This window comes from Schistocerca cancellata, chromosome 1 (genome assembly GCF_023864275.1).
Source record: "Schistocerca cancellata isolate TAMUIC-IGC-003103 chromosome 1, iqSchCanc2.1, whole genome shotgun sequence".
Lineage (NCBI taxonomy): Eukaryota > Metazoa > Arthropoda > Insecta > Orthoptera > Acrididae > Schistocerca > Schistocerca cancellata.
This window is the reverse complement of record NC_064626.1, coordinates 953,261,760-953,286,393: the sequence shown is the minus strand read 5'-3', so window position 1 is coordinate 953,286,393 and position 24,634 is coordinate 953,261,760. Positions and strand designations below refer to the sequence as shown.

The 24,634-nt window shown below is 37.3% G+C and overlaps 1 protein-coding gene across 1 annotated transcript in view; it reads left to right on the top strand.

Moving 5' to 3' along the window:
• Positions 1-201: 201 nt before the first annotated feature.
• LOC126117688 (uncharacterized) overlaps positions 202-24,634 on the top strand; it is a 130,239-nt gene continuing 105,806 nt past the window's right edge. The window contains exon 1 of the mRNA XM_049915044.1: positions 202-714. Coding sequence (XP_049771001.1) covers positions 247-714 — 468 coding nt within the window. The 5' untranslated portion in view covers positions 202-246. The remainder of the gene's footprint in view (positions 715-24,634) is intronic.

Genomic DNA, 24,634 nt, shown 5'->3' with positions numbered 1-24,634 from the left:
GAATGATAGAAGTAGGTATTGGGGAAGAGAACAAGATAGAAGGGGGTTTGCTGAAACTAGTGAACAAAACGACAACTACAAACGGACAGACCGAGGGTACCAGCCGGGAAACGGTGGACAGTCCCACTAGTTGTCCGTAGTTTTGGGGCTAGACAATATTATGATAGGACAACACATAACCGAAACTGGAAAAGGAGAGGATACAATGTAAAGAGTAAGTACCATGAAAACTCTGATGTTGTTAGAATGAATAAATTAGAATTTAATAAAAGGTTTTGGGATACTATGAGTAAAAGTGATACAGTTAATAAAAACAGTGTTCAAGCACAGGTAGTTAGTGAAAGTGCAGAAGTTGAAGGTATTGCAGAGTTCCATAGTTGGGCTGAAAAAGATACTGGTGTTAATATCAAGTCAGACACACCACAAATAGAATCTATTTTGGGGGGTTTATTTGATAAGAAGGGGGATGACGAAGTGTTTAATGGAGCCAAAGACTCAATTGCTGAGATTCAGATACATAGGGGGGAAACTGAAGATGGGGTTGTTGCGGAGGAGGAGGAAGAAGTAATAGAGGGACATTTAAATAATGATCCTAAATCAAGTGATGTTGTTGATGAGAGTGTGGAGGAAGAAATAAAAGTATTTGTAGAATTGAAAAGTGATGATGAGGTAAAGGTAAGTGGTGTGACAAACATGGGTCATAATGAGGTTAATGTAAGTGAAATGCAGACTAGGGAATGTGTATCTGAGGACAAGCTATTGCCTATTAGGAACTATGAAACACTAATCTATGAGAATGGTAATAATAATAATATCAAAGAAAATATAAAGGGATGGAATGTAAATGTGTGTTTTCAAGAGAAAGGGGAAAAGTTTTTAGAAGTTTTGTGGAACAACTATGGAAACTGTATAAACAAAGATGCCTTTTGGAAAGAATTAGCAAAGGTAAGTGCAACCTTGTATCCTACATGGTGGACAAGAATCCGTAGTGGACTTTATAAAAAAGGGGTTGAAAACAGTAGTTTAAGTGACAACACAGTGTTAAAAGGAACAGATGAAAATAAAGGTTTATGTTTAAATGTCAATGCTTTGCAAACAGAGAGGGATGTGTCTAAGTGTAGGAAAGAGACATTAGACTTAGGAACTAAAGAAACTGAAAATGATCTATTGTTTGAAAATACAGAAATAGACAAAGATGTTGAGTTAGGTTGTCCATATGTTAAAGTAAACATTGACAAGTGGGAAGGAAGAGTGTTAGTAGACACAGGAAGTCCTGTTTCTGCCATCACTTCTAGACTTAGAGATAAGCTCAGAAATTCTCAACATTTTCCTGAGATGTCAGTTGTTGGATTAAAAGTGAAAGGAGCTACAGGCAGAGCCAGCAAGGTAGTTAAGAAACAAGTGTTACTTACTTTTAAAATTGATAACCTAAATTTTGAACATGGATGCTTAATAGTAGATGACCTGAATGAAAATTTCATTTTAGGTATGGATTGGATATTAAAAGTGAATACTGGGTTTAATTTTACAGCAGAACAAATGTGTATTATAGAACCTGTTACACTACAAAGCTATGTAGTGAATTTGTTAATTTTAAACTGTGGTGACAGCTGTAACCACATTCAATCAGTGTATCATGAAAATGAGGATGTTTATTACCTGGATGAGAACTTTGAGGAAGATGTAGAGGGTCACGAGTTTGAGAAGTTAGTAGAGAAAAAACTGGGGGAAGCTGAAAGCCTAAATAGTACACAGAAGGAAAAATTAAAAGAGTTATTATGGGAATTCCAGGATGTGTTTGATGATAGACCTGGTAGAGTGAAATATTATCAATGTAAATTACAGTTAAAACCTCATGAGCCTTTCTTTATAAAGCCATATGGAGTACCATTGGCAAAAAGAGACGCTGTGGAAAAGAAATACAAAAAATGGAAAATTGGGAAGTTATAGAAAGAAGTCGCAGTGCCTACAACAATTCATTGGTCATTGTAAAAAAGGGAGACAATAGCGTTAGGATTGTATTAGACTCCAGACATCTGAACAAGTATCTCATCAGAGAAAACGACCACCCAGAAAGTATAGATGAGCTGTTAGGTAAATTTGAGTGTGTCAAACATATGACAAGCCTAGATCTCACCGCTGGTTTTCATCAAGTTGAACTTAGTCCTGATTCGAGAAAATATACAGCCTTTTTATATAATGGTAAATGTTATCAGTATACAGTCGTACCATTTGGTCTCAATGTATCAGTTGCGGAATTCATCAGAGCATTAGATTTTGTACTTGGTCATGAAACTAGTTCAAAATTAACCATTTATGTAGATGACATTTTAATCACTGGGAAAACTTGGGAAGAACACCTTGAACTATTAAGGGAGGTATTTATGAAACTCAGAAAGGAAGGAATGACATTAAAATTAGAAAAATGTAAATTTGGGCTAGAGGAGTTAAAATTTTTGGGACACATCATCACAGAACAAGGGATTTTGCCAGACAAAGACAAAATAAAAGCCATAGAAAATTTTCCAACACCTGGAAACAAGAAATAACTCAAATCATTTTTCGGCTTCACAGGATTTTACAGAAAATTCATCAGTAATCAAGCATTAAATGCAGTTTGTTTGCACAACTTACTTAAGAAAAATGTAGTGTGGGATTGGACACCAGAATGTGAAGATGCTTTTAACAAAATCAAATCGCAGCTATGTAACAGCCAACTTCTACATAGACCAGACATGTCAAGTCCTTTCTGGCTAGCTACTGACAGCAGCGATGCAGGGTTAGGAGTACATTTATTTCAAGAAAAGGAAGTAAATGGAAAAAATGGAACACCGAACAATCGCATTTGCCAGCAGAATTCTTCAAACACATGAAAAACACTACACAGTGACAGAAAAGGAATTACTAGCTATACTTTGGGGTTTTACAAAATTTAGAAATTACCTCTTGGGACATAAAGTAATAGTACAGACAGACCACAAAGCATAAAGCTATCTCCAAGAGTGCAGGTTATACCATAACAGACTCACCAGATGGGCCATGTTTCTCCAGCAGTTTGATTACGAAGTGAGGTACATTCAGGGAAAACAAAATGTGGTAGCAGACGCTTTATCAAGACTACCTTTGGGAAGTGATTTGGATGGAAGTAGTGGGGAGGATGAGAGAATTTTCAAAATTATGTATCTAAAGGGCATTAAAGAGGAAAAGGAAATACAAAAAATCTGTAACGACATTAGGAGGTTTCAGAACCACGATGACAACTGGAAACTAGTCAAAAGTTACATAGGAAAAACTGGGGGAGAAAAGGTAGAAGCATATTATAAAGTACACAAGGGGATACTATTCAGAAGACCTAAACCGGATTTAGACTTTTGGAAACTGTGTTGGCCTGAGCAACAAATAGATACGCTCATTACTTATGTACATGAAAGCTTTGGCCACTGTGGCACCACTAAGTGTATTCAGAAAATACAGGAGAACATTTATTTTTACAACATTAGCAGAAGAGTAAAGAAAAAGTTAGCAACATGTGACAGATGTCAGAGGGTAAAAGTGACTAACCAAACCACCAGGGGAATAATGCAGAACATATTACCCACAAATAAACTCGATCTCGTTGCAACTGACATCTATGGACCATTACCCAAGACAAGGGGGGGTTACAGTTATATTTATGTCATGGTAGACGTCTTCTCCAAATTTATAAAGCTTTATCCCTTAAGGAAAGCTACCAGCAAACAGATAGTTTCAAAAATTACAACACTGTGGGAAAACCTAAGGCAATACTTTCAGACAATGGGTCTCAGTTCACCTCTAAATACTGGAAAACTTTTATTGAAGACACGGGAATTAAACACATTTTAATATCTGCTTACCACCCGTCAAGCAACCCGGCTGAGAGATACATGAGAGAGATTGGAAGACTGTGCAGAACCTACTGTAGCCAGAACCACACTAATTGGTTAGAGTACATAAATAGTTTTGAAGAAATAATGAACAGCTTACAGCACTCTTCCACTGGATTTTCCCCACACAAAATAATGTACAACCAATACCCCGCTAGTTTCTTCACTGAAAACATAGAGTATCCACCTTGCAAAATTATGTCACCCCAAGAAAGAGAAGACTGTGTACGGGAAACCATGAAAAAACAAGGGGAATTGAGAAAAAGGCGACATGCAGCCAAGGGAAAAGCTACACAGTTCAAACCAGGGGACCTTGTACTCGTCAAGACACAAGAGAAATCAAAATTATTGTCAGCTGAACTTAAAAAGTTTTTTGATATTTACATTGGTCCATTTGAAATAAAAGAAAGCCCACATCCTAATGCGTATAGACTTATCTTTCGCAGATCAAAAAGGTTATTTGGATTAAGAAACATCACTGAATTGAAACCATATAAACATGGTTAAGCACATTTCCCTGTTTGAATACAGTTACTTACCCATTTTCCATAAATCATGTTATCAGCAAAGTTTTTTACTGGGTGTGTCTAATAGCAACTACCACTCATCCTACAGACCCTGGAGAAGTTCCAGATCTCTGAGAGAATGTTTTTATATTTATATTGTCACTATTGAATATTAAATTTTGAGACATCTTCTTTACTTGCAACGGGCAAGAAGGTGACAAACATTTATTACTTTCCTTTCGTATTGTTGAATATGGGACATACTTGCACCAAATAAAAGACAATGAAAAAATTGTTGTGCAAGACCCATCATTTTGTGACTATTGTGTTCTTAGGCATAAGATTTGTGTACAATTTTCTACAGTTAATCAGATGTTCACCAAGTTTGATGTTTGTGTTATGTTGTGACCAATTTAAGTGTCCAATTTTAGTATTAATATGTTCTTGTACTGTCTTGACTATGCGTCTCAATGGGAGACAAGTTTTTTAAATATTTCCTTTTTTTGCAAGTGCATATTATATTCATACATGTGACTTCTCTAGTGTTTGTGTTTATATATCATGTCCATACTTATATTTATGTTCTTTGTTTTCATTTCGTTTATGTGGCTCAAAAAGAGCAGACAGTTGCAATATTTTCCTATGGACATATGACCTGTCCATCTATGTAATATATTTATGTTCCTTCTATTATCTTGATTAATCTGTGACTCAATGAGAACTGACTTTGAAATAATTTACGTATATTTTTGATATATCTTAAAATCGCATGTGATATATTTGTGTCTGCTTTTAATCATTTTCCATGTGGCTCACTGGGAGCAAAGATTAACATTTTTTTTACTTTCATATATTACTAACACAACTAAAATATTTGCGGGAAAAAGATATATATACATATATTAAAGTAGTACTTTTCCAAATTTTAACCATTTGACACATTTGTCCTAGTCGGCTAATATCATTAACATTCTGTAAATGATATTACCCGAGGGGGGTATTGTAACGGAACATATTAAAGGCTTTAGTGTACCGAAGTATGCGATACCCTCCAAATTCAACCAGTTTAACGAGTATTTATGATTATAGAAAAGTTATTGTGTATGTTAACAATGATTGCGTAACATGTCTCCATAAACAGTCAACCCATTAAATTATACTGAATAACTAACACACACAAAAGTTAATATCACTTGATCACTGATACAGCAAATGTCATCATGTAAAAACACTGAGTTCATCTTAAATAATTAATATGAAGTACGAAAAATAGTGTACAACTTAGGTATTTTGGATCTCCTTAAAAAAAAAATCACCCAGTGAAACCTATTTGTTCACTAGGAGTGATTTCACTTAGTATTCACGAAATCAATCCTGTTTTCGACGAAAACCAATGTATTTCTTAATAATTCATGTTAATTACTTATTTATGCAAATTAGAGAAGTCAATTGACAAACTTCTAAAAAACGGACTTTTTGTAACAAAGAATTATTCTGTCAAGTCAACAAATCTGTCTGTCATTTTAATAACATGTTAAATTATGTCACTCGATGCAAATTAATAACTTTTCTGCACAAATTATGATAACAGATGTACATGTGACTTGTAAACTATATCTCTTTTTAGTAGTTCTTTGACAATGTTATAAATACGAGCAGCAAGAAGGGTCGAAAAGCAGTCGGAATGTCATTTTGGTACAGTGTGTTTGTGTGTTATTGTTTGAGGTGGATAAACAATGCAAAGAACATGTAAAGGAAGTTGTGTTGGGTCATAGTCTTTGGTGGACAGTGGAATTAAGATGGCCACCAGAGTAATAAATATTTGAAGTTTACATATTTGTTGGTTTCGTTCATTCTTTATCATCAAAAGCACATAAAAAAAAACACGGGACCTCATGTTTTTAACCCTAGACAACCAGATTTAGAGCCAGCATCAACATCGAGACACAGCAGCAATCCAGCAAGCAGCAGTGATTACTACAATGCATTTTAATGGCGCCAACCTAACATCAACTGCTAACAAGCTCCGTAAATGGGAGTGAAATAGTGCAATTATAGCAATTAGCAATATCTATCAGACCAGGCGACCATTACAAACTGGACTACAGTATCTTGAGATGTTAGAGAATTGGCTGTTCCCTCAGCTTGAACAAGAAGCACAATTCATATTTCAGCAGGATGGAGCGCCACCACATTGACACTTATCTGTCTGTAACTATCTGAACGTCAACTACCCGAGGCGATGGATCGGCCGCCAGGCAGCCCGTGACAGAGCACTTCATCACTGGCCTCCAAGAAGCCCTGATCTTACCCCCTGTGATTTTTTCTTATAGGGGTATGTTAAGGATATGGTGTTTCGGCCACCTCTCCCAGCCACGATTGATGATTTGAAACGAGAAATAACAGCAGCTATCCAAACTGTTACACCTGATAGGCTACAGAGAGTGTGGAACGAGTTGGAGTATCGGGTTGATATTGCTGGAGTGTCTGGAGGGGGCCATATTGAATATCTCTGAACTTGTTTTTGAGTGAAAAAAAACTTTTTTAAATACTCTTTGTAATGATGTATAACAGAAGGTTATATTATGTTTCTTTCATTAAATACACATTTTTAAACTCGTGGTATTCTTTTTGAATCACCCTGTATTTTTCATGTATCATTGTTTTTCTGACATGTTCTACATCCTGGAGGACCTCCTCACTATGGATCTGTTGGAATGAAAGTAATTCTAATAAAATCTAAACCATGCTCATAAATTAAGGATAATGCTGATAAAAGGTGAAACAACACTCTGGTGGGCAGTTTGTGGGTTTAAATCATCTCAGTGTGATGGCCATGTGATCCATTTGACCTGTGGTCATCACACGGTGGTGCTGGCAGCAATACTCATATGCAGAGGCGTGCTGGTACATGTCAGAGTACAGTGCAGTGAGGAAGTGTGCAGACACTTTCAGATGTGCTAATGGTTCACTGTGTGTTGAAAATGGCTCAAAGAACACATATTGATGTTGTTATGAAGAGTAGAATACTAGGGTGACTGGAGGCTGGTCAAACACAGCAGTTCGTAGCATAGGCCCTCCATGTGCCACAAAGTGTGATCCCAAGATTATGGCAATGATTTCAGCAGACATGAAATGTGCCCAGGTGCTACCATATGGGACATCCACAGTGTACAACACCACAAGAAGACCAATATCTCACCATCAGTGCCCATAGACAGCCACAGAGTACTACAGGTAGCCTTGCTTTGGACCTTACCACAGCCACTGGAACAATTGTCTTCAGACACACAGTCTACAGCTGACTGAACAGTTATGGATTATTCACCCAGAGACCTGCAAGTTGCATTCCACTGAACCCTGGTCACAGGAAAGACCGTAAAGCCTGGTGTCAAGAACACAGTTCATCGTCATTGGAACAGTGGTCCCAGGATACGTTCATGGACGAGTCCAGGTATAGTCTGAACAGTGATTCTCACTGTGTTTTCATCTGGCATATACCAGGAACCAGATACCAATCCCTTAATGTCCTTGAAAGGGACCTATATGGAGGTCATGGTTCGATGGTGTGGGGTAAGATTATGATTGGTGCATGTACACCCCTGCACGTCTTTTACAAAGGAACTGTAACAGGTCAGGTGTATAGGGACATCATTTTGCATCAGTATGTCTGCCTTTTCAGAGGTGCAGTGGGTCCCACCTTCCTCCTGATAGATGATAACGCACAGACCCACTGAGCTGCCATCATGGAGGAGTACTTTGAAACAGAAGATATCATGTGAATGGAGTGGCCTGCCTGTTCGCCAGACCTAAACCCCATCCAGCACATGTTGGATGCTCTCGGTCGACGTATTGCAGCACATCTCCAAACCCTTATGACACTTTAGGAGCTCCAACAGGCACTGGTGCAAGAAAGGGAGGCTATACCCCAGCAGCTGCTTCACCACCTGATCCAGAGTATGCCAACCTGGTGTATGGCCTGTGTACATGTTCATGGTGATCCTATTCCATACTGATGATGGGGTACACGTGCAGGAAACAGTGGTGTTTTGTAGCACATGGGATGGCTTTCTCAACTTATTACCAGTACCGTGCACTTACAGATCTGTGTCATGTGTGTTCCCTATGTGACTATGCTATTAGTGCCAGTTTTGTGTATTGCCACATTGTGTGGTGCCACATTCTGCAATTATCCTTAATTTATGAGCATGAGTGTATACTAGACATATTTGATTTCATTGAATTATAATGACAAATCCTATGTCATTGTGAGACAATACCTAGCTGAGTGAATGAAAAAATAAGTAAATAAGTGAATGATTCTGAACCTATAACATCAGAATATGGAAACGTAAGATATTAAATATTTAATAAAAATATCTGGTACCATAATTATTTATGACAGTTTACCATGATGGTGTATCTCCTGTGTTATCATGCCACAACTGAATAAGATGTACAGATCCAAGACATTTGTTTGTAGACAGTATAAACCAGTCATCTGAATTTCTATTAAATAATTTTCTCTTAGTACTTCTCAAAATGCGGGGCTGTAAAAAAGAAAAATAAGGAAAATAATTTATAAAACATCATAATATACGAAGTGAACATGCAACAGGCTTCATGATAAATGTCTAACAAAATAATTTGAAACAAACTTATCACACAGGCTGTTTTTGCCATTCAATAAATTTTAATTTGGGAAATGAACCATTGCCATTGCCTTCAACTGCAACTTTATAGCCAGAATGTTTTAATGCTCTAAACATATTCACTGCATGTGTGGGAAATATTTCTTGTATTTGTTTTACCAAAACCTGCTAACAAATGAGATCAAAACTTAAACCAGGACTTGGCCTACATCTATATATACATTCATACCCCACAAATCACTACAAAGGGCAGAACGGGGAATATATCTCACAGTACTAGTTATTAGGTTTTTTCCTGTTCCTTTCGCATATTGAGGATGGTACAGATTATCACTTTAATGCCTCCGTGTGGGCTTTAATTAGTCTAATCTTGTCTTAAGTATCTCAATGCGAGCAATGCATAAGGGCTTGTGATGTATTTCTAGGTCCATTACTTAAAGTAGGCCCTAGAATCTTTCTATCAAGGGAATATTCCCAAGTATAAATAATTATCTTCATGAAACTTGGAGGATAGAGATGGAAAAATAATGCAAATGGTACTTTTTGTTAGTGATCTATTTCACTTTTAAGGGATAAACATAACCTGAAAAGTAATTTGGCACATTAAATTTAGATTGAATATCTTTGAGATGATGATACATAAAAAATGCTTTTCATATGAGAGCTGAAATGTAACTCACTTTCTTGAAAACTGTATGATCAACTTTTGCAATTATTTGAAATATTGGAAAAATGCTGTCATTAAATAATTTTGACAAATGAAAATTTTCATTACAACATAAGCTAAAGAAGCCTTCAAGTCACATACAGTCATGTGTAATAAAGCTGGTTTCTGAAATAGCGTTCTTGGAAAATAAGCTGTACACACTATGCTGTCAGAGTATTTTTAACACACGTATTAAAATAGGTAAGGGTTCATTATTACTCTAATTATTAATTTTTCTTATATTTATTTTACATTTCAAATTGTTGTTTTATATTTTACATGCATGGCTTTTTATGTTGCTAGTTTACTATTACACATATGTGCATTTTGTTACTTTAAAATAATAAGTAACTCATTGTTATGATGCAAAATCATTACAGTAATGATAATTTGTAGAAAATGCTCAAAACATATCGTTTCTTTACACCAAACAATGGAAAAATCCAGGATGAAATGTAACAATATAATGGAAAGTGTAGTTGCTACTCACCATATAGTTGAGATGCTGAGATGCAGAAAGGCACTACAAAACTTCACACCAATTACAGTTGGTTTTTGACCATTGAATCAATCAATCTTTTTATTCATGCATTAACAATATACATTGTATGGATGTAGTCAATTACGATACAGTTTCTTATCTTTAATTTGTTTCAAAATCTTGGATAATAAATACAAATATTTTTTATCAGTATATATAAATAATATTACTTTTCCATATTCAGATATTCTTCACTGCTGTAAAAACTATGTGATAGTAAAAACTGTTTAAGATCTACCTTGAATTTATGAAATTCTTTAATTTTCTTTATTGTAGAAGGCAATGCACTAAATAGTATTTTGGGCTGGTAGTTTACACTTTTTTGGTAGAGTGCTCCTACTGGTGTCTCTGTGAAAATCATCCCTCTTCCTTGTTTCATGGTTATGAGCCTGATTATTTAATGTAGAAAATTCTTGGTGGGTTTTCGGATGCATTCATACATATATCAGCTAGGAAGAGTCATTATTTTAAATTCTTTAAATATTTCCCTGCATGACACTCTGCAGGGAACCCCTTTCATTATTCTAATAGCCCTTTTTTGAAGTTTGAAAGCTTGTTTTGCCTTACCTGTATTTCCCCAGAAGATCACACCATATCTAAGCAAACTGTTCATGTAAGCTTAATAGGCACACAGCAATGATTCAGTGTTGTAGCATTCCTGAAGCATTCTTAGCACATAGCAGCATTTACTTAATTTTTTACTCAAAATTTCTAGATGCTTTTCCCAACTCAAGTGCTCATCCACCCATATACCGAGGAATTTTGTGTGTGGAGCTTGTGTAATAACATAGTTCCTTAACTCAGCTTTTACTCTTCTTCTAGCTTTACTTTTAATATTACTGAAATTCAACAATACCATTTTATCCTTATTTATGACCAAAGCATAATCACTAAACCATTTTCCTGTCTCATTTATTGTCGTAGAGACACTCTGCTGTACACTATCCTCAGTGTATCCTTTTATAAAAATGCTAGAATCATCACCATTTCTGCAACTGTCAGATGATTTGGCAAACCGTTTATATATACCAAGAACAAGAGAGGGCCTAACAAGGCACCGTGGGACAATCCATAGCTAGTTGCCTTCATGACATATTTGTACTTTCTGTTGTCTATCAGAGAGATAAGACTTGAAGCATTTGAAGCCAAGTCTCTGGACCCCATAACATTCTAGTTTCATAAGCAATAAATCATGGCTGATTAAATCAAATGCTTTAGATAAATCTAACAATATTCCGCAGCTTAACTCTTTCTTGTTCAAGGCATTTAGAACCCTTTTCATGAATTGGAAGACTGCTGTTTCTGTAGATCTGTTCTTTCTAAACCCATTCTGAGCATTAGTCAATATTTTATTTTTATTCAGGAAGTCAGCTAGCCTTTCATACATTGCTCTTTCGATTACTTTAGAGAAACCTGACAATAATGACACAGGCCTATAATTATTTATGTCAGCTGTACTATCCTTTTTGTGAAGTGGCTTTATTATGGAGAGTTTTAGTTTTGATGGGAACACCCCTGTCCTGAAAGAAGTATTGTGTGTGTGTGTGTGTGTGGTTTGAGGTTTTCAGGTGCTAATCAGCGTGGTCATCAGCGCCGAAACGCATAGAAACAGGAACACATGCAGTGAAGGGACGAAGACGGACAGCGAACAAGGAGAATGGCTAAAAGACACAGACCTGACGCAGTTCCAAATCCTCACATACAGAGGCAAAACAAGAGGAGAAGAAACGCACTAAAAGAGGAAAGGAAACACAAGGAAAAGAGAACAGAAATCGAAGTGAAACAAGTAGGTAATCATGACTGGCAGACCTCTTACCTAAAGCCTGGGTGAGCCAGTCACCCAGCAGCACATTAAAATCCTCTCCCTAAAATCCGAGGCAACAAATTGGACAGGACACAAAACCGTAAGACCTTAACCACAGTCGTTGCGTCGTCTTGCAAAATAGAGGGCAAATCCGGTGGCAAGGAAACCACCGCCCTCTGGTCAGAGAATAAGTAAAACGTGGCGGACCATAATCTGGACGCCACAAGCACTGCAGATTGGGGGGACCTCCCGCCGGAGTAAAAAACCGTGCGTTAAGGGACTGTGCCCGATGCGGAGGCGAGTGAGGAGAACCTCATCCCGCCTGCATGACTGGTAGGACGTACGCCATGGCCTCGTGGTGGCCTTGACCAGACGCAGCTTAGTTTCACCGACTGCCAGCCACTCCTCTTCCCATTGACGCATAACATGAAAACGCAAAAGGGAGGTAACCGCATGGAGGGGGATGGCACATTCAACAACGTGAGGGAGGGAACATGCATCTTTGGCAGCCACATCCGCCAGTTCATTTCCCCTAATACCCACATGCCCCGGCACCCAGCAGAAAGAAACCTCCTTCCCCTGCCGTTGCAGGTGGAGTAGGACATCATGGATGTTCTGGACGACCGTATTCGCTGGGTACAAGTGTTGCATGGTCTGAAGGGCACTCAGGGAGTCAGAACAGATGAGAAACTTAAGACTGGGAACACATCTCATCTGCTCCAATGCCCGCAAGATCGCAAACAATTTGGTATCAAAGATGGTAAACGCTTCAGGAAGCCGTAACTTGACGACTCGATCAGGGAAAACAACAGCACAACCAACAGAGTGTAATAATGTCAGTTAGGTGAGTATCTATACTGGTAGAACTATGTTTGATTGCATTGTCTGGAATTCCATCAATACCACAAGACATTTTATTTTTTGGTTTATTAATAGCATTTGTAACTTCACACTCTGTTACTGGATACAGAAACATTGTCTTTTCACAAGTCGGTACTTTTATGTTTTTGTTGTTTGAATTGCACAGACTTTCAATAAGGTTTGGTTCTATGTTCACATAGTGTTCATTGAATATATTGGCTACCTGTTGAGCATCTTCTATCACTTTACCCTCATTTTTAATTTTGAAAGTATGGGTCTTAGTTTTACAATTTCCTATGCTATTGTTTATAATCTTCCAAATCAATTTTGATTTATTGCTTCCATTATTAATGTCTGAATCATTGCTTAGCCTTTTTGCTGCCTGTAAAGCTTTCCTATAGACCCTTCTATATTTTCTAAAGTATGGTTTTATTGCTGTATTTATTTTAGCGTGTATGCTTAGGTTTCTAAGGGTGGTTGCTGATTTTTTAGTCCCTTGTGTTACCCTTGTATTTGTATTCTCACTGACTTTAATTCTTTTTAACGGGAATGCTAAATGATAGCAATATTTATAATCAGTGAGAAAACTGTCATACTTTTTGTCTGCGTCATCAGTTTGTTCTGTGCCCCACTGCACCCTTTTTAGAATACTATTAAATACCCTTATGTTGTTTGCATTAATAAGTCTTCTTTGTACATATTTTTCAGTGACTGTGTATTTCTTATTGTTCTCATTCCCTATCATCCTTTTTAAAGCCATATGGTCAAAAAAGCCTGTATCTGTTACTTCAACACTGTACTCACAGCTTTGTTTGTTGGTAAGTGTTGTTTCAGACCCATCCCCACACAAACTCACAAATCTATGAAACCTGTTCAAAATTCGCAAATGTCACCATAACTGAAGCTAGCAAATTTGCAGAGAGCACTACACATGTCAGGGATTCCACTTGAACAAACTTGGCAGAAGAGAAATTGCAAATCACATACCAAAATCTGTAGAGAAAAAGAAAGGACAAAGTGATCCTATAATATCTCTTAGATTTAAGGAACAACATATAACTGTAAAAAACCTTGCACCCAAAACCAGTGTAAACCATACAGGTTACACCAACAATGGTAGGATATTAAATCTAGAAAAAAGAGCTGTCAGTGTCCACATACATACAACTTCTCCATATACCACCAAAATGTGCAGTCTATAACAAACAAGCTTCCAGAAATCGAACTCCTATTCACAACAGACCTACAATATGTAAATGTCATTTTCATTACAGAACATTGGCTGAAACGAGACCAAATTAGTTCAGCTAGCATACCTGGTTACACATTATCTTCCCACTATTGCAGGAAAAGCCAGAAAAGTGGAGGTGCTGCCATATGTATTAAAAATTCCATAAACTGCAGAAGTTTTGACCAGTTTGACCACTTAAATAAAGAAAACGATTTTGAGGCAGCTGTAATTGAAATTGTAGAAGAAAATATAATCATAACATGTATCTATCATTCTCCAACTGGCAATGTATGTGTCTTCCTAAAAAACCTTGAAATACTCCTAAACAAACTTCACCAAAACAAAAAGGTACTAATTTTATGTGGTGATTTCAATGTTGATTTCCATTCTACAGGTCATGTAAAAGGATCCCTACTGAATCTCACTAACTCATTCAGTCTGAATACCACAGTAACATTCCCCACAAGGTGCAAAAACAACTCCAAAACCACACTTGACCAGATACTTGTAAACTGTCCCTACCACAGTGTCAAATCTCTGGACACAGGCTATAGTGATCACTGTGGCCAAGTCCTATACCTTACAAATGTTCTCCCTTTAGACTGCAACAACAAATACACAATTAAAGTAAGAAACTACAGCAATGAAAACATGAAAATCTTCAATGATTCCTTAGCTGCAGGAACGTGAAACAAAGTATATGAAGCAGACGATACAGACAACAAAATGGAATCATTACTAAACTCATTCCTATATCACTTCAATATTGCCTTTCCTCTTAAACTCAAATGCACCACATCAAAAGAACCCAATAAGAAGCCATGGATAACAACTGGTATAAAGATTTCCTGCAGAAGGAAGAGAGATCTGTTGAAGTATCTAAAAAATAACACCACCATCGCCTCCCCATCTCAAGAAAGATATATCAAGAAATATGTCAAAATCCTTAAAAAAGTCATAGCACTAGCAAAACAAATAGAAAATGACAGCTAGGTGGCAACATCCTCAAACAAAACCAAGGCAGTGAGGAACATCATAAGGAACGAAATGAATCAACAGCCATGTAAACATGAAAACACTATCCTGATCCACAACAACATAAGAGTTACTAATCCACAAGAAATTGCAAATGTTTTCAACAATTACTATGAAAATATTGTTAAAAATCTGTTACAAAGCATCAACAAACCCACACCCAACAGACAAAACAAAATAACAACTCCTGTAGAATCTGTATTCTTATGGGAAACTACTCCTGAAGAAATTGTACTAAGTGCAAAGTACCTCAATCTCATCTGGAATCGATGACATCCCAGATTTTATCATCAAAAAATGCAAAACAAAATAGCTCTCTCACTCTCAAATATGTACAACTCATTGTTGATGCCAGGTATGGCAGGTACATTTCCAAAATGCATGAAAGTGGCTAAAGTCATCCCAATCCTTAAGAAAGTGAAAAACTCAACGCAGAAAATTACAGACCCATATCTTTGTTACATGTTCGGTAAACTTTTGGAGAGATTAGTTCACCAAAGACTAATAAATTTTCTTGATAAGAACCAGATACTACCTGAAGCCCAGCATGGGGTAAAAAAAAAGCAAATCCACGACAACTGCCATATATGAGTTTTTAAACTCCACCCTAGATGCTCTAGACAAAAAACCAAAAGCAGTTGGGATCTTCCTAGATTTGTCCAAGGCATTTAATGTCATAGACCACAAAATTCTTCTCAACAAACTGGAGTCATATGGCATCAGAGGTACCACACTAAACTGGTTCAGGTCATACCTGACAAATAGGAAACAAAAAGTGTCAATAAAACATAAAAACCAAGGACATATCAAAACATACTACTCTGACTATTGCAATATTACACAAGGTGTGCCCCAAGGCTCAATACTTGGACCAGTGCTCTTCCTTGTGTACATAAATGACCTACTGTCGAACATCAATGCCGGCACCAGTACACTCTTCGCAGATGATACCAGTATCCTCATAACAAGCAAAAATGAACATGAACTTCAAGAGGCCATAAATGGAAATACAGATGAACTTGGTGATTGGTTTGAGAAAAGCAAGCTTATAGTTAACACAAAGAAAACCACTTACCTAAACTTCCACCTAAGATCAAATAAAATTATGCCTGATATGAAATTACATGGTTCCCAATATCCCCAAATACAAAAACAAGAATTCTAGGCCTATGGATTCAGGATAATCTGAAATGACAAACATACATTAATAAAACTAATAGTAAGCTAAACCAAGTGTGCTATGTCCTATGAATCCTCGCATACTGCACAAGCCCAGAAACTGTTCACACAGCCTACTATGCTCAATTCCACAGCGTAATACAGTATGGTATTATTCTTTCTTAATATATGCCCAACACAATTTTTTTTCCTTCTCTTTATTACATCTAGTAACTGTCTTTTCTCTCCCACTCTTCTCAGTACCTCTTCATTTTTTACGCTGTCCATCCAACTTATTCTTTCCATCCTCCGCCATGTCCAGATCTCAAAAGCCTCCAGTCTTTCTCTGTCTTTTTTCCTCATAGTCCATGTTTCAGTGCCATATAGAAGAACACTCCATACAAGACATTTTATGAGTCTCTCTCTGAGTTCTCTGTCCAGACTGCTGCAGAAAATTCTCCTTTTCTTATAAAACACCTCTTTTGCCATTGCTATCCTTGTTTTTATTTCTGTGGTGCACTTCCAGTCGGTGTCTATCCTGCTTCCAAGATACTTAAAATTTTGCACCTGTTCTAGTATTTCTCCATTCAGCATAATTTTTATTTCCTTATTTCCTCCTAGTGCCAATACTTTTGTTTTATTTGTGTTAATTTTCATTCCATATTTTTTCTGTTAGTTGGAATGATGTCCACCAAATCCTGTAATTCTTTTCCCCTGTGGCTAGAAGGACCATGTCATCAGCAAACCTCAAAAACCCTACTCTTCTTCATCCAATTTCTACTCCTTTGTCATCTAATGAGCATTGGTCAATCATATTTTCCAAGTAGCGGTTGAAAAGAGTAGGTGATAGACAGCATTCTTGTCTTACTCCTTTTCCTAGTCTGATCCAGTTTGTACTTTCTCCTCTCACTTTAACTGAAACTTTTTGATTAAGGTATAATGAGTTTATAAGTCTTCTGGTTTTCCAGTCCACTCTCTTTTCCCTCATTATAGTCGCCAGCTTGTCCCAAACCACATTGTCAAATGCCTTTTCTAGCTCGATGAAGCACATATATAGGTCTCTTCCTTTTTCAATAAACCTTTCTCCCAAGATTCTTAGGAGCCCTATCGCATCTCTGGTGCCTGTATTCTGTCTAAAGCCAAACTGCTCCTTGCCAAGTTTCTCCTCCATTACTTTTTCAAGTCTTTTATTAATTATTCTTAACATCACTTTGGCTGCATGTGAAATGAGGCTGATTGTCCCGTGCTCGTTGCATTTCTTGGTTCCTTGTTTTTTCGGTAATGGAATCATTACTGTTGCCAGAAAGTCCTCAGGCCATTCACCACTGTCATATATTTTATTACATAACCTCAATATTTCTCTTATTACGTCTTGGTTCAAGCATTTTAGTATTTCTCCCGGTATTGTATCTGTACCTACCACTTTACCATTTTTCATTGCAGCTATGGCAGACTTTACTTCTTCCATTATGATGGTTGGTCCTTTTTTGTCATCACTTACACTGTTGTGTGATTCAAGTTCCAGAATTTCTGGTTTGCTATTTGTGTCATATAGCTCTTTTAGATATTCTTCCCATCTCTGGAGAACATCGCCACGAACTTTGTACACTACCTCTTCATCTTTACTCAGAATTTCCATAGTAGCACTTCTTGCTCTGTTTTGTTCCCATGTCATAGTCTTTACTCTGTTGTATAGTAAGTCATATCTTCCCTTCCTGTCCAGTTCTTCAATTTCATCACAGTCCTCTTTTAGTGGCTTTTTCCTAGCCTGCTCTGCTTCTCTTCAAGTTCATCATTTAACCTTCGGTATATCCTTCTTGCATCTGCAGTGTTCTTGTTTTTCAATTTTCTTCTCCCCTCCATCTTGGAAATCATTTCTTGTGTGACCCATGGTTGTTTTATCTTTTCACTTTTACATATCTTATGTTTTGCTGTCCTGCTTTAATGATTCCTTCTTTCAGCATATTCCAGTACTCATTGGCATTATCAGGTGGTTCTTTGTCTTGTAATGTGTTTAGAAGCTTCCGAGACAGCATTTATGTAATTTGTTCTTTGTTGGATCTTATCTTCCCTAAATCCCACTTCTTCACCATGGTTGCCTTCTTCAGTTTTTCATTCTTGTTTCTACTTCTGCCATAAGTAAGTTGTGGTCACTATTAATATCTGCACCTGGTAATGTGTGCACCTTCTTGATTCCATTCCTGTATCTTTCTTCTACCAGTATTTATCCCCTGGTGATTTCCAAGTGTAGAGCCTCCTCTTGTCGTTCTTGAACCATGTGTTTCCCGCTATCAGCTGCCTTTCCCTGCAGAAGTCAGTTAACCATTCACCTCTGTTATTTCTCTTTCCAAGATCATGAGTGCCTACTATGTTTCCCTCTTTCTCTTCTCCCACAATGGCGTTCTAGTCTCCCATTACTATTTTGCAGCTTTTTTTTATTTTCGTCCATTATTCTCTCTATTACATTGCACATTTCCTCTACAATATGGTCATCATGTTCTGAAGTTGGCATATACACCTGGACAATCAGTAAATATTTTTGTACTCCTTTCAGCCTTAGACCAATAACCCAGTCATTTGCATAGTCTACATATTCCACACATTTAGCCAATTCCTTTGTCATAATCATTCCTACTCCATTCATTCCTTTTACTTCTCCTCCTGAGTAGTACAATACATATTCATCTGAGTGCAACTCTCCATGTCCATTCCATATTACCTCAGCAACTCCTACGAGGTCCAGATGATTCTTTTCCATCTCTCTTTTAAGGTTTTCTAGTTTTACTGCTTGTAGCAGAGTTCTAACATTCCAGGTACCAATTCTCATTTTAATTTTTTGCCTCCTTTCAAGTTGCCCCCCCTCCCCCTCCCAACGGAGATCCGAATGGGAGACTATTTCACTGATTTAACATGAGAGGAAGCCATTTTTGTGCATAAAATGGAGACTGCATTATGCAAGGAAGATAATCTGCAGTGGTATTCCATTGCCTTCTGCAGTTCTGGAGGCCACCCCTAACATGGGATACAGACGCCTTTTGCAGCCCCCCGCTACGAGTCAGACGCTGCATGAGATGTATAGGTTGGAAAATGAAAGACCCCTAGCCATCGAAACCTAGTAGCGTCAGGGTTGGAAAAGAACAAGAGTTGGCCGAGGGTGGCAGCCCCTCTCAAAATATACCTAGTGTCTCTATGAGGCCTTTACATATCATAATTATCCTCCAAACCTTGTACAAAAACAGATCTCTCATGCCTTATCTTTCCAGTCAGTCACTACCTCCCAAAGTCCCACGGTCTGGTAACAGAGGAGCATTCCCCTTGTAACTCAGTCCCACACAGGACTGGAGCAACTGAATTACATTCTCTGGTATGGTTTCAGTATGTCACATCATGTCTTGAAATGACAAGTGTCCTGCCCACTACCCTTCCTAATCCAACCACAGTAGTATTCCGCTGCCCACCAAACCAACACAATATCTTCATCCATCCCACACAACCCCTGCCACCAAACCCTTGCCACACTGTTCTTATCCCTGTAATAGACATAGATGCAAGACCTGTCGCATACATCCTCCCACCACCACCTATTCCAGTCCTGCCACAAAAATTACTTGCCTCATCAAAGAAAGGGCTACCTGTGAACCAGTCATGTGATCTAGAAGCTACATTGCAACCATTGTGCTGCATTCTATGTGGGCGTGACAAGCAACATGCTGTCTGTCCACATGAATGTCCATTGACAAACTGTGATGAAGAAACAGCTGGACCACCTCATTGCTGAGCAAGCCGTGCAACATGATGTTCTTCATTTCAATGACTGCTTCACAGCTTGCACAATCTGGATACTTTCCACAAACATCATCTTTTCTGAACTGTGCAGTTGTGAACTCTCCCTGGAATATATCATGCGTTCCATAACCTTCCTCATCTCAACCTCCATTAGTCATCATCCTTACCTATCTGGCCTGTTCCCTGTTCCCATTCCAGCACTACACAGCAGTCTATATCACCAATGCTACCAGCCTGTTTTTCTTCTCACCTTTTCTGCTAATCCCTCTGTCTCTCTCCCCTGCCCTTTGTTTAACCTTCTGACTGCACCTAGTTGCCCCACTCTCCAACTCGTCCCTGCACACTCCCAGCACCACTTAACCATCCTTTACACCTACCCTGCTGTTCCTCTCCTTCACCACCCCAGCTTTGTCCTCATACCCACCTGGTTGCCTCTCCCATAATGCCCTATTGCTCACAGTCTGACTCTAGCTGCCAGAGACTGTGCTCATGTGTGTGTGAGTTGCATTTGTGTGCATGTCTGTGCATGTGTGTATGTTGCCTAATTTTGACAAAGGCCCTGTTGGCTGAAAGCTAATTGTGTGACAGTTTTTTTTGTTGTGCCTTCCTGCGACTCAGCATCTCTGCTATATGGTGAGTACAACTATCCTTTTCATTTCTTTATACCATTGAAATAAAGTGAATGAGATGTTATCACACAATGTATGTGACAGAGAACACAGGAAGTGCCCTCAAGCCCTTTGGGATCATGAGATTAGCATGTTCCTTGTCCTCAAGTACGATGCTGTGAACTGTTCTTTCACGATGACAAGATTTCAAATTGTCATGGGTGATCCTCTAAATATCTTGACTTGCTTCAGGAATATTTCAGTACATTGGTAAGGCTTCATGATTGATTGTGTTCTTGTGACTGCAGCTTGATTATATTGTTTCTCAAGAGGAGACAGACATCATAATCATTAAATGGAATTAGATGTGAAAAACATCTAACAAAGTACTTGCAACTTCAAAAGTCATACGTATCCTACAGCTATACCTGACATTGAGCTCCAGGACAAGTTTCTTGTCCTTGGATATGATGCTCACATGGACCAACTGCCTTTACACAGTTTTAAAAGAAACTAATGGTGCCTTTGGAGCAAGAATCTGAGAATCTCTTTTTGATGCCTCAAATGTCTTTTTAATGGCATCAAATTCTGGTAAACTAACCTCTGACTCTGTCAAAAGACAACTCAAGGATGTTTTCTTTCTCAGTTAGGTAGAAACACCTGTATTGTTATTGTTAGACTGTTGGAGTTGTCATTGTGAAACAACAGTTTGGAGCATCATACCTGAGGACAAGGAACATGTTCATCTCATGATCCCAAAGGGCTTGATGGCACAGGCACAGCCATGGGATATATATGACTTCTGATGTTGGAAGAATATTGTAAGACTTTCAGATTTATTTCTGTTGGATGAAAACCATGTCATTATCCACCTGAGAAGCAATATACTCAAGCTGCAGTCACTAATACAAAATCAATACTCTTTGCCTTATCAATGTACTGAGGTATGCCTGATAAAAATCAGAATATTTAAAAGATCACCCACACCAATTTTAAATCCTGCTGAATGTTGTTTTATATTGTGTTTCCTGTCATCTATAATATAAAAAGAAATTTCATTCACTGCACATGCATATTGTAAAAACGCATTATGATTAAGCAATTTTTTTTACAAATTATCATTATTATAGTGATATTGTACCATAATGATGAATATTTAGTTTTTCAATTTACAAAATTCATATATGTGAAACAGTAAAAATAAATAAATACATAAAACAGACAGACAGAAAGAATGAAAGAAAGAAGAAAATGTTAATGTAAAAAATGTAACACAAATATAAATAAAATAAATAATTAGAATAATAATAATCAATGTTTATGTATTTGAATTAGGTATGTTGAAAATATTCTGACTGCACTCTATGTGCAGCTTATTTTCCAAGAATAGTATTTAAGAAACCAGCTTTATTACATGTGATTGTATGTGGCTTGAAAGTTTTTTTAAATTTTTGTTATAAAAATAGTTTTCATTCTTCAAACTTAATTAATGGTGGTGGGGTACTTTGCAAAATGTCAAACAATTGTAGAAGTTGGTTACACAGTTTTCAAGAATATTAGTGACATATAAACTTTTATGTAAGAAATATATTTTATATATCAGAACTTATAACATATTCCTCTAAATTACATTTTGAAGTGTGTTTTACCCTTTAAAAGTGGAATTGTGCACAAACAAAAGAGTTAGTGTTGCATTATTTTGCCACCTCTACACACCCTCCAAGTTTCATCAAGATCATTAATTTTATTTACACTTGGTAATGTTCCTCTGTAAGCAGGTTTTCTCAGGAAACTTCTGCCAGGTCCGTTATTTCATCATCTTTGTCATAATCTTCAATGGCTACAAACAAGTGACTATTTGTGCTGCCCTTCTTTGTGCCCACTCAATATCACCCTGTAAGTCCTAGTTGGGTACACATCCCACAGATGTGAGCAATATTCCAGGATCAGTCACACAATCATTTTGTATGCAGGCTCCCATGTGGACTGATTGTATTTCCCTAGTATGCTTTTAATAAACCATGGTCTGCCACCTGGTTTGCCCATGACTGAGTCTATGTGATCATCCCATTTCATAGCTCTACAAATTGTTACACCTAACTATATTTTTATGAGCAAACCATTTCTAACTGTGACTCACTGATTTTACAGTAGAGGGATAGCACTGTTTTTTTTCATTTTATGAAGTCACACTTTTCCATTTCTGAGCAGTTATGTGTCGCTTCTTTCAGAAAGAACTTGAATTCAGATGACTGCATCATCTGCAAAATATCTGAGGTTACTTTTCACATTTTCTGCAAGATCAGTAATATATAACATTAGCAGCAAGGGTCTGAACTCCCTTCCCTGGGGCACACCCAGAATTACTTCTACATTTGTCAACAGACCTCCACACAAGATAACTTGATGCATCCTCCCTATAAAAAAAATTCTCAATTCAGTCACAACTTTTGCTTGATACCTTATGTAATTGTACTTTTTATATTAAGAGTAGATGTAGAACTGACTCAAATTTTCTTTGGAAATTGAGCGTACTGGACCTATCTCACTGCCTTCATCCATGGCTCTTAGTATAACATGTGAGAAAAATGTGAACTGAGTTTCCCATGCACAATATTTTTTGAATTCATTATAGTTGGCACAAGGGAGTTCATTCTATATGAAATACATCATTGTGTTTGAGCTCAGAATATGTTCTAAGATTCTACAACAAGTGCATGTCAAAGATGTCCCGTAACTATGCCAATACAAACAACTAGTTAAATGTTTCTGTAAATATATTTTTCATTTACCATTTGTGAAATCTCATCCTTTTTAACATGAATTCACTACTTTCTCCATGCACCAAATATTTACAAACAGAAGCTTTTCTAATACAGTTAATAATTTCATTTTCCTTCCAGAATTATAGTTGTAATTATATATTAGCTCATGCTCAGTACGGTTGTGGCAGTTCCAGTCCTAATGATGATACAGTACAGGATGAAAATCACCAACTTTGATGAAATGAAGAAGCACAATAAAACTGAACAACTCGTAATGGAATGCAGGCACAAAAAACAAGAGAAAAGAGTCAAAGATCATAACATCACATATGAACAATAATCTTCTAGTGCTTGAAGATCACTGCAAGGTTATCATTTCCTTTCTCATCTTTCTTTGTTTATGGTTACTCAAGTTTTATATTCATTAAATAACAAAAGAAGTACTTCATTGGGTAGTTTCCTACTTATCATTTCCCCTGAATTTTACTAGTTAACAGAACAACTATTTCAGAACAAACATTACTTCTCACTCTTTCTCTTCATGAGTTACACTCCCTGTGAGTTTTCTGCCAGTTTTATAATTCCTCCTTGTTGCCACAGTATTCAATCAGCAAAACTATTAACTCCACCATTTTAGTTAGGTTCATGTGACCCAGAAGCAATATTTCTTTGTTATCATCTGTGTTATAAAGTAATTTAATAGAATGTATAAAAATCTACTCACCAAGGGCGGCAGAACATACATATGAAAGACAGTTAGTCTTCAGGCAGAAGGATCAAAGTGGAAGGAAGAGTAGTGAAGAAAAAGAACTGGAGAGATATAGGAAAAGGGATAGCCATCCAGAACTATGGGTCAGGGGAGACATACCACATGGGATGAGAAGGAAAGAATGATTGCTGGGGGGACTGCATTGGATGAGATTTGAAAGCCTGAGAGCTTAAAAGTGGAAGACAGGGTATTATGCAAGGCAGAGATTATTGCTTGAACATTGTGCATGAGTTAAGGAGAGTAAAAAGCTAAGTGTGTTGTATGTAATGGAGGTGGGAGCGAGGTGGTGAAAAATAGATGGGTAAAG